The following is a 12,243-nucleotide window of genomic DNA, read 5'->3' on the forward strand; positions in this document are numbered from 1 at the left end:
AATTTACTCACCTGCAAACAAAATGTTACAGCCTGTGCTCCCAGTTTTGGTAAAGACTAAAAATGTGGTTCTACAATACACTTACTCTTATTTAGAAAATAAACATTCTCTAAAACACATTATTTCATTGCCCATTTTGGTCTTAATTAAAAAAATCCATTAGATATCTGGGAAAAAAGAAAGATCTAAGATAATTTCAACAAGCACATTCTGAGACAGTTGTTAACAGTATTTTACAATGACCAAGAGGAAAAAAAAAGAAAAAAAAAAGAAAAGAAAAAGGACAGAAGGGGAACAATAGTTTTTTGATAATCATGTAACAAGTCACTGAGTTAAATATTGGCAGGGTTTGAAAGTTCATTAATAAAAATAAACAAATTTGACTTGAATATATACTGCAGCTGCATCAAAGCAACAAAAAACCTCCCACAGTTCTCAACTTAAAAATAAATTCTTTTTTTTTTAATTATTACTATGTAGAACTCTTCTTAAAGAAAATATTCTTAAAATGCTTTTACAAACTGCTTTGAAAGGTATTTCCTTTTAAGGAGTCTAAGAAACGTCTCATCTTGTCTTCACTTCAAACTTGAAATGCTACAGACTACACAAAACTACAGTGGGCAAAATGCCAGTATGGTAAAGAACAAAGAGAGACCCAAGAAACTTTTTTATCTCTTATTTGGATAGGTCAAATCTTTAAAACAGATGCATAGCTTTTATTTAGGTCAAAAGACTTCACTAAGTGCTAATAATGTACCTGAGCCTTTACATCTAGCTCTGTGCTAAGATTTTTCAGGAGAGCTCAGAGTTGTATAATCTAACAATGACCAATCCTTTACATCAGAGCAGAAACAGATCAGTGTTAAGTAATTCTGACAATATTACTACAAATCACCAACAAATTCTTCTAAATTAATGAAAGTGACAGATTTATTCACTCAGTGATAGATTTCAGAAAATAGCGAGTGAAATTATGTCTCTGGGTTACAATAATTTTCAGTAGTATTTGTAACAATACCAACTAGGAAAAAATGTTCTCTGTAAGCAACACCAACTTTAATACTTTCTTAATGAAATTTTAGCACAGCTTAGAAGAAACTCTTTGGCTACATTCTCAAGCAGCTTTCATACCTGACCAAAGGCAAACTGCTGTGTAACTCCAACGGACGGGTGACTGAAGGTGCTAACAGATTTGGAAGAGGATGCTGGAAGACGATGTGATGCACTGATGGGAACTTGATTTCTGTTCTGTGTGAGCTGATCTCCATTGAAGTTTCCTCCTGATGCAACAGACTGAACCGATGGTCCCAAGCCAGGATGTACTGAACCAGAAGAACTTGCAACAGCAAATCGATTAGAAGTTGACATATTCGAGACTGTCGACTGCCCAGGTGACATTGTAGTAAAATTTGATCTACCTTGCGAAACATTAGCTTGACTGGGTGACAAATGTAACACCGTTGGTGACGCCTGCTGCAATGGCACCTGTCCACCAACAATTTGTGAAGTTCCATGATTTACTATAACTTGGTTTCCTGGAGCTGTGAATGTCTGGCCAGACACAAGCTGAACAGCTGTGTTCTGATTATTCAGCATCTGTCCTGAATACGACTGGTTGGCTCTTAGCATGTTTGTAGAGTTCCTGTTGAGCATTACATGTTCAGCAGATACTTGGCTAGGAACCAGCTGGGAAGGTTGCGTCTGAAGAAGTTGTCCATTTATGGTCTGGACATGATGAACTGAATTAGAATTAACAGACAGACTTGTAGGTATGAGAAACTGATTTTGAGGTGCATGAGGCTGTCCCATAGGAGACTGGATAACAATACTACCTCCAGCATTGCTAACTGTCTGAGGTGTAACTGACTTTCTTGTGTTTTGTTGGTTAACAATATTAACAGACATATGAGGACCAACTACTGAACTCTGAGGCGAGTTTGCAGAAGCGAAGGGAATCCCTTGTTGTACATGATGTTGCTGTATTCCCAAATTATTGACATTGTAAGCAGTCTGCTGACCCATCTGGATAGGCTTTGGTTGGATATTAACGGGAACTTTGTTGGAGTTTGGTGTCAAACCCCTTTGAATGATGATGTTGTGGACAGGCAATGATGTCTGAAAATTTGTGCTGTTAAATGGGACGGTTACAGGTTGTGCTACTGGACTTGAATTTGAGTTACCAAATAGCGAGTTACCATTTGGAGTTTGTCTATGAACCAAGAGGCCGCTACTCATGTTTGCAGGCGTTTGTTGACCGTTGCCTTTCAGTATTATCTGAGACCCATCAAGGTTATTAATGGTCATCATGGAAGGCTGATTACTAAATGAACCAATTAGCTGTATCTGCCCAGAACCACTAATCTGGCTGCTATTAGACAAATGCTGGCTGGGAACACTAATTCCGACATGTTGCATAAAGCCATGTTGCACACCGACTGTATTGCTTGCAAAAGATGCTCCAACAGGTTGCTGTACCACTTGAGTAACTCCTATAGGTTGCAACGTCTGACCTGAGTAATTAGAAACATTAGAAGCCTGAGTAAAGGATGCTGATGAAGAAGGATGAAGCTGGGCTTGTGCAAACTGTTGGCTAGAACCTACACTGGCATCCAAATATGCCTCTTCTGCCAAAGTCTGTTCAGTAATATTGGCCTCCTGCAAGGACTTCTGAAGAATATCAAAAGGCTGATCCTCAGTAAGATCAGGTAAAGGAGAAGACACAAGTTCATCTTCAAGAAACTGAAGGCTACTGGACAACTGCAGTCCATCACTAGGCCCCTCTCCAAGCTGACCGCTTACACCTTTTACAGACGACTTGGGATCGGTGTTCTGAAAAGCAACACAAGAAATACATTATTATCAGAAATTCCAAGCTCTACCTTGTTCCCCTTTAAGCTTCTTCTTCATGTAATCAAACTGTCTTTACAAAAATATATTCTTTGCATAATATGTATATTAGGTGACATTCACCCAAAGAGTGGGGCCGTGTGCATCACTTACATCCCACTCATGCCCTGACAACAGACTGCTGAAGTCAATACTCTCACTTCTCAAATCTCCCAATTCCACACCACTCAGCTCTGCAGCTGCACTGTTTCAAGAGGATGTGATATGCTCTTGAAGTACCACTTTCCTTTCCTCAAGCTGAGCACTGTATGGACAAAAGGATAGAAGAAAGGAGGAGTGAAAAGACTTCCACTGTAACTCAGTCTGCAGCGAGGTTTCACCAACAACAGTAGTAGCAGGCAAAAGGCTGGATAAAGCTGCTCTTTCACCTGACTTCCTCTGTCCAACAAGATCCATCCCCAAAATCCTACCAATATTTCTATGATCACACAGTGCAAACTAGTGACCGTTTTAGGTGCAAAATTAAGGAATTAGGCTCATTCTTTATCTAGAAAAATTTTAGAAACAAAGCAGTAAGAGAATGCTACACACTTTGTGGTTTATCATAGTAAAAAGATTACGGAAAATCATAAATGCTGAAACTACAGCAAATATTAAGTGGCCTCTGTAAAGGTAAAATCCTTCAAATCTATATCCATAAATACTATGATAAGGAAAATCAGAACCTACTTTAATCTAGTCTACTGTCAGTAAGATTTTCCCAAAACCAAAATTATATATGTATATAACCCTAAACAACCATCAGGTGTTTACAGGTAGAATGATGAATTTAAATGCATAGTAATACTTGTAGTCATTCCAAGTTAGACAGAGTACATCCACCTTTCTAAATTGCAAAATCCTATCTCCATTTTTTTAAAAACAACATCCAGTTTCTTTTTAGGTCAGGATAAATGCAAAATGTGGGTGTGAAATTAACAGTCATATTCATACTCTAAGCCAGAACTCCTTCAAGGTCATAGATTCTTGTTTTCACCTCATAGAAACAGTGTGCAAGCCATAATTACCACATGCAATAATGTCCCCACCCTAACATCAACTCCCCAAGCATATTTATTCAGAATTTTATATCAATCAGCTTTTTTAATCAGCCTATTTCACGAAACTTCAGTCATGTTTTAAAATAAAGAGATTGTTCCTAAAATTCAGCACAGTTATTTTCAGAATACAATTATAAAATTACAATATAGTTTTTGCTATTTACATTAACAGAAGGAATTAAAACTAGTATTTATATGTCTTAAAAGTCTACCCCTCATGAACACCTAAAATCAGCTTCACAACTGTACCTAGCTACTGTTAGGCAAAGAAAAAAGGAGTCACTTACTAGGATATTATTGGGACTCACAACACTCAAGTTCTTGTGGAGAACTCCCTATTGCATCTGTAACTTGTCTCCAGTGACAATGATCAATCAATCTGAAATCTTTCGTGACTGTGTAATTTAGAGGGCTCCAGTTAATGTTAGTCCGGTCAGTACTAACAACATTATTACAACTACCACTATTAGCAATAGTAATAATATTACATACAATCAAGATGAATAGCTTTGAAACTCTCCCACTGGAATAAAGAATCTCAAGTTTCATTCCCTGCTCCCAGGACTGTTTAACATGCAAAACTAATTTTATGTGCATAAACTGCAACCAGGGGACTTCCAAGTTAACATTTGAGTCCCTGCTGCGCAGATTCAGAACAGTCATGCAGAACACCATACTAATGTCAACAAGAAATTGGTGCCTCTGCAAGTTCACAAATCTGCTTACCAGTAAGTCTTACTCTTGCTGACTCCATGAATAGTTTGCTCTCAAGCAGTTCTACTGTACTATAAAAGGAAGGTGGAAGCAGTCACTGAATATAACCCAGGTAACAGGGCAATGGCTAAGGAATCCTCTCATGAGGGCTGTAACAGATGGATGACCGCCCAAGGAAACCAACCTGCAATCAGTAAAGGTGGTATGCAATCCATCAATTCAGGGCAAAGGGTGGGGAGTGGACACTGCTTTCTCATCCTTCAGTCAACAGGAACCTAATCTTGTTTGTGTTAGGTGTTGGCTAAGCATGCTTAACAGCTGAGGCACTGAACCCTCAACACTGAATTTGTAAAGTCTGCCACTGAAAGGTAAGAAACGGTCATCAAGACAGTCAATCCTACTTCATGGTAGCAATTCTGAATACATACAAAGACAGAACTTTCAGTAGCTGCAAAAACTTTAATGACTAAAAACTCAGAAGCTTTTAACTCTTCAGGTATCTTACATTATAAGCAAGGACTGTGAAACCATCTGTTTGTAATTCAGATACACTTTGTTCCTTCACAATGTACTGGAAGAATTATCTCTTTAATCAAGTCATTCTTACTTAGGTCAGCACAGGGCTGTCATGGGAGGGAGGGAGGGAAGATGGCACTGCTATTTATTATGAAGAGACAAAAGGATGACAACAGAGCATGAGATGAACAAGTACTGGAACATGAAAATGCAGTAAGTCATCCCAAGAATACACCACCAGAAATGCCCACTTCTCTGATCACTTGCCTTCTAGACTACCTACCCCCTCAATCTCATATACCAGAGAGCTATTTTATCTTTCACTGAATATTTTGTTTCTTTCAACTCATACTCACTATGCAATAATTCCACCTTGACCAGAATCTCCCACTCACAGTTATTCCTAAAAACTCACTTTCTGAAAACACACCAAAAATATACCCCTCACTCCTCCTCATCTACTTGTGCTATGCAGAAGAATCTCTACAAAGAACACTTGGGAAGCCTAGGGTATGACAAACGCATGTCATACATCACTCTTTTTTACCCATAACCTCCTTTTTCTTAGGATGAGTCTTCAAAATCCACCTCTCTGAAGAGGAAGCTGCTGCCTGATAATGGCTACCCTGGTACCAATTTCAAGCCACTGTTCCTGATTAGCTGAAAACTGGGCTAGTACCCTACTCCCCCAACATCCTCTCAAACAGTTTATCTGGAGAGAAAAAAAAACTATAATTCAACATAGGCTTCCTCTACAATATTTAGTAATGATACTGAAAGGAAGACAGAGTAAACACATCACACTAAGGTGGCTACAGAGAAGTTACCAGCTCTCTATGCTGACATAAATAGTTTTTGTGGTTTATTTATGCAAATTATTTAAGGTCCCTGCACACCTCTAAGTATGTCCATGCATCTCTTAGGACCATGGGACAAACAGAGTCAAGATAACAGTACAATAGAAAGAAGAATTACCAAGGAAATCCTACTCTACGTATTCAAATAACTGAGCTGCGGAATGAAGAATGCATTTAAACAAAAAACCACCACAAACCACACCAATGAAATCAAAGAAATGTGGCTCAGAAGAGATATCTGGAAGCCATCTAGTCCAACTCAAAGCAAGACTATTGCCAGCAATGAAGCAGACCAACCTTGGCTTTATCTCCAAGGATGGAGATTCCATAACCTCGCAGGGTAAAATTTGGTCCATGGCTGCAATACACTCCTGGCTATAAAAGAACACTGAAAACTACGTGCAACACCTAATGAATTTAAAGTGACTTCCCTAACACTGAAGTTGCAGGAAGGAAATGTCTCAAGCTAGCTATTCAGTCTGAAGAACAAACTAACCTCACTCACTGCTTTTAAATTAAAACTGCTATCTCAGAATCTACTTAGAAATAAGAAACAAAACCATCCTAACACACATCAGAAATGCATCAATGACTAACTTTTAAGGTCTACCTCTACAATCATCAAAATGACACATCCAGTTTGCTGGAGAGTGTTAAACTGGAGAATATTTTCACTGCTCAGAAAGCTGGTTTACATATTTACAAGCACAGCTTAACAGTGCAGTACCTTTTCACTCCCCACTGAAAACCCAAATAAAACCACAAAATATTACAGCATGAGCTGGTTCTATGTCAGTATTTTCACATGAAAAAGGTGAAAACCCACACATACTTTATTCAGTTTTACAAAAGCCAAAACAGAAGCATGCAGTCTTAACACAAATATAATTTCTCTCCTGAACACTTACATTGGAGTTGGCGAAAATTGAATTTGAGTTGGCTACAGAATATTCTGCATTACTCAAGTCTTCAGTGCTCTGGTGAAAGATAAAAGTCATGTTTAGAAATAATACACTCAATGAAGCTTATTATGTATGTCTAATATACAAAAATGCTACTTACAGATTTACTACTAGGTCCATGTAGAAAATAATTCAGTGCCTGTGGGTCCCTTAAGGGAGGAAAAAAAAAGAGTTACCACTTTTACGAAGCTCTTTCTACTAATGAGGCTAATTTTACTAAGCTAGATACTGTATTAATATAAATCAGGTTTATAGTAAAAACACGCTTCTTTCACTGCCTCGAACACAAAGCTGAAAGTTTATACCATTTGAGGATCTTGTGTTGCTTTATCAGCACAATTTTCAGATGTTAATCATACTTCCTGTTGTTGTACCAAGGCATTTCAAGTAACAAACTATGTTCACCACAAAATTTTAGCTACATTCTACTTTATCTCCCTTTATGAGGGTATTACTCATACTCTCTTAAAACACACAGCATTTTATGACATCGCACACTACAAAACCTGAGGAGAGCATTACCATCGAATAACATGAACTAAACCGTACCATCTCTTTTACAAAGCTGAACTGCAACACCTGTTCAGCTAGTATTTAAGTCAACAGGGTATTTGCAAACCTGAATCTTTTACATATTTTTTGCCACCCTAAAGTTAACAAAAACTTATCCTTGTCAGAACAATAGTCCCTTCATTTGGCCAAAGAAATAACACCTTTTGCAAGTGAAATCAACCACTGAAATAACTTATATTATTAAATTCTATTTCAGTGTACCTCATTAACTCAGCACTTCACTGAATAAAATTCAGGTTTAAAATGTGGTCTGATGAGTATTGGAAATTCAAACAAATAAAAAATACACTAATGTAACTGCATATATAGACCAAACAAAAACATTAAAAGGTTGTGCTACACAGGATTATTTTAATACAACGATTACACAGCATTTCCCAGCATGTCCATTAGCACAAGGAGTAAAATGACATAAAGGGGATATTTTATTTTAAATCATCTTTATTGATTAACAAGTAATAATAAGACATTTTTGATAAGCAGGGGACTTTAATGTAAAATTACTAATTCAAAACGTCTCTCCTTCTCTCTTGACCATCCTAGAAAATAAAGAGGGAAGAAGTTAAAGATCTTTAAGGTTTACAACTTCAAAAATAACAAATACATCTCTATTGCTCCTTTTTTCATTTAAAAAGCAAACTGCATTCATGTGTTTACAGAAGATGTGTTAATACTTGGCAGGGACTTTATGGTACAATTATGCTTACTACATAGAAGTAGTTAAATGTATTTTCAAATCAAAGTGCCATTCTGAGTAGTTTACACCATATTTAAAAAATTAAGGAGACCTGAACTCATGATCTCATACAGAGGACTTTCATGCTTGTGAGTTTTATCAATAAAGAATTCGTTTAACAGTAATTACACTCATTAGCTTTATATCATAAAAAATGAAACTAAAAATGAAGAACACTTCATAATCTTAAATACTGTCTTTGTAAGGAAGGAATTTTAGAAGGTACTTACCAAATTAAAGATCAGATGGAAAAAAAAATGCTGTTTTCCATTCTTTTAGATGCTTAAGACAGTTAATTACTGCCAGTGGCGGGAAGAACACTGTAATTTTTCACACTCATCTGTAGAGAGAGCACTTAATTTTCTGGACCAACTGTGAACTTGTACCAGGATCCTCATGATTCATGCCCATGACAGAGTACTTAATTGTCCCATGCAGCCAATTATCATCTTTATGTTTCAAGCAGGATGTGTTTTCACATGGCTACAATCAGTAATCTTGCATAGTATACTTGACAGAATAATCAGTGAGCCATCACTGGCAATGTTTCTGCTATAGTATCCTCAGAGTAGTCCCCAAATTACAGCAACCACTGTGGTGGTACTGTGGTTTTCTGAAGTTAAAGCTCTCACCAGCCTCATCAGAAGCTTGGAGTGCATGAAAAAGGTAAAAGGCCCACTTATTTACTACATTTAAGACTGCAAATAATTCTTGTATAAAGCCAAGACCATCTTCTACGAGCTGTTAAAAGACTGATGTCCTGCTAATTTCTGGTAGAGCCTGGACAAATTATTATACATAAAATGTTCTATTTTCTTTTTGCATTTTAAATGCATTACAGCATATCATTGCTCCTTGAACACTGACATGAATGTTAGAGAAAGGAAGGTAACTTGTCACATACACAATCCACAAAAAACTTGCTTCTGCTCCAGCTATCCCAATTACTTTTTGAGATTCCAGTATGAAATTATAAACCTTCAAATAAATCTGTTATGGAAATAATGAACAGGAAAAAATCCAAACAAAAAACAGGACCACTTCAAGTCCACAATTTTATTAAAATCAGATACCTTTGAGCAAAATGCTAAAAAACTCTTGTTTGTTGTGAATACTTCACAGTAGTGGGTAGCAGTTCTAGCTTTCTAAAGTTTTTATGCAAATACATATTATTAGTAGAAATCAACTATTTATCATTAATAATAATTTTGCTTATCCCTTTAAAAGACAGGCATAGTGTGAACAAAGCATCAAGTTAACTACACTCAAAAAAACCCAAAATCTTAGTTTTTTTAATCAAATAGTTTTTTGCAGTAAAGTTTGTAACAGCAAAGTTACGTACTTCCCTAGTCCTAGTTACGTACTTCCAACACTGAGCTGATATTACCACTAGCTGAGAAGAGAATCCAGCCTCCATACACACTCATTCCTCAGCCTCTCTTGAGGAGATGCCAGCAAGAGAGTTGTCAGCTAGGACACTCTGGGATTGAAGGCTTTGTGATACACACATCTCCACATAGAGAAAGAGAAGCATAGCTACTCATTCATTTGCAAGTCACCTAGTCTTGAGACAATACTGAGACAGAATCACCTTCTAGAAGGTGACTTTAAAAAATTATTTTTCCCAACTTTTCTGAGAGACTTGCATAAGGAAAACTTACCCAATAAGATCAAGGAGGCAGGATTCATCATCATCATCATCCATGACAACTAGAAAAAAAAAGAGAGAAGATGGATATTTGATACATATCAGACAAAAGATTTCTTCCAACAACAAAATCAGTTCAGGATATCTCAGTACTTTTAATCAAGCAATTTAAGAAGTTGACAGATACCTACTATTGGCAAAGTTCTTGAATAAACCTGCACATCCTACAGAGGCCCATTGATTCACATCAACATCAAATTCAGTCACATGTAATGACATTTAAAATCCCATGCAATGTTTTATCATTTAGGGGTTTTTTTTAAGTTGGAGAAAAACAAATGATTAACCAAATTGATTAAACAGAACTTCTATGACTTTTTTAAGTCATAAAGCTGAATGCAATCTCAAAACGTCAATTGTTTCTATAGGAATTTAACCCCAGTGAAAGAATAATTGATCACTACAGAAGCTACAAAGACTGCTACAAATTACTGGCTGTAATATTAGCCACTCAAAAAGGTAAAACGTAGGGCAGTATCATGATGGTGCTGTTACAGGCACCTGAACTCTAACCTCGATGTTACAATGCATTAAAAAGCACAGTATTTTCTAGCAAACCGTTCTTAGCTGGATAGTGACAATACAGCCACTTCTAGTTTCTCCTCAATAATACCCACAAGTGTACTTAAATAAACTTGCAAATAATAGTACAGAGTTCTGACAATCGTTTTAGCAACAAGAGGGGAATTCATTTGCATTAGCCAGTTGAATGTTAGCATCCATTCACCGGAGCAGAGCATTTTTAGCTTCACAATACCATGACCACCGACGCTCTTACACACTACCTACTCAGTCGGATGTTGTCTCTACCAAACACATTCCATCACTCTTTCCTCCAATCGCTACTCTTTCAAAGCTTCTCTTTACATATCCTGGTTCTCCTGTTCATCCTAAGTCTCAAAATGCCACCTGAGACTATACGTTCTTCCTTTTTTCCCTGTCAGTAACTCTCATGACCACTTTATCCTCCCTTATTCTCTATCTTGTAAAGATCCCAGCTAATACACCAGTCCAATTAGCAACTGATGCTAACGTTTCCTAAACCTCTTAGTACCCTGGTTTCCATTTAGTCATCTTCACAGCACTTTGTAATTACATAAAACTGATGACTGTGTTCCCTGCTTGTTTTTTTCTCAACTTCCCTGAAAAAGTCTACCATATTTATCACTCAAATTTATCAACATAGTTTTGGCTTTGATTCATTTTGCTCTCTTACTTCTTGCCAAATAGAAACTTCATCTCCCTGACCAGATCCACATTAAACATACCTTAGGGTCTCCCTCATACAGATATTCATAATGATTAAGACAATTAAGAGACTGGAGCATCTGTTATACCAGAGGCTGAGAGCCCCCAGATTGTTCCACCTGGGGAACAGAAGGTGTGGCATAACCGTAACCACATGTATAAATACCTGGTGGGAGGGTGTAAAGAAGACTGAGGCAAACCCTTCTCAATACTATTCACTGAATAGTATTCAGTGAATGAACAAGAATCAGAAATTGACACAAACAAATCTTACTTACACATTAAGAAAAAAAAAGGTTGGTGGAGTTTTGCTTAAACTCTAAGAGTAGTCAAATACCAGCACAGGTTTTCCAGCAAGGTTATGGAATTTCTATCCTCCGATATACCCAGAACTCAGCTGGACACAGCCCTGAGCAGCCTGCTCTGGCTGAACCTGCGGTGAGCTGGACAGCAGATGAGGTGATCTCCAGACTTCCCTTCCCACTTCAGCTATCCTGTGATTCTGAGCCTCTTTCCTGAAACTTCTCTGTACTTTGCTGATTCTAAAACTGCTTTATACTTTAGACTAGCAGAGGGTACCCTGTCCTCTATACTTCATAGCCTCCTTCAGATTTCTTTCTTCAAAACTCCTGTACGTTAGCTTACAACATAGGCAAAGTAGAACTAGAGCATACATCACTGTAAGATCCCTCAGTATCACCTCTCTGGGAGAAGAGGAAAGAAAAGCACAGATACAGTGAACTACTTTAAATGTCAATGAAATTAGCATTCATGAGGTCACTACACATCTTAAGAAAAGTAATTTCTCCCATGATGCAGCATTACACCTGCTCGTTGCTGCATACAGCCACCAGCTTAGCATGAAACTGCATTTTATGATGTTACAAAATTTTAACAAAATTGTTTTTATAAAATAAGTCACTTGGCTTTACCAAACCAAATCTTTTCTGTGGTTATACTACGATAAGGGCTCAATGTTACC

At 37.2% G+C, this 12,243-nt stretch overlaps 1 protein-coding gene across 5 annotated transcripts in view; it reads right to left on the bottom strand.

The window, feature by feature from the left end:
• Window positions 1-12,243, bottom strand: part of BICRAL (BICRA like chromatin remodeling complex associated protein) — a 49,520-nt gene that overhangs the window by 10,659 nt on the left and 26,618 nt on the right. For all 5 annotated transcript variants that reach the window (XM_061991351.1, XM_061991349.1, XM_061991353.1 and 2 more), the window contains exons 2-5: window positions 9,967-10,015; window positions 7,097-7,145; window positions 6,943-7,011; window positions 1,132-2,829 (exon numbers count right to left, since the gene is read on the bottom strand). In XM_061991351.1, the coding sequence (XP_061847335.1) occupies window positions 1,132-2,829; window positions 6,943-7,011; window positions 7,097-7,145; window positions 9,967-10,010 (1,860 nt within the window). In that variant the 5' untranslated portion in view covers window positions 10,011-10,015. The remainder of the gene's footprint in view (window positions 1-1,131; window positions 2,830-6,942; window positions 7,012-7,096; window positions 7,146-9,966; window positions 10,016-12,243) is intronic.

Source organism: Colius striatus, chromosome 2, assembly GCF_028858725.1.
Source record: "Colius striatus isolate bColStr4 chromosome 2, bColStr4.1.hap1, whole genome shotgun sequence".
Lineage (NCBI taxonomy): Eukaryota > Metazoa > Chordata > Aves > Coliiformes > Coliidae > Colius > Colius striatus.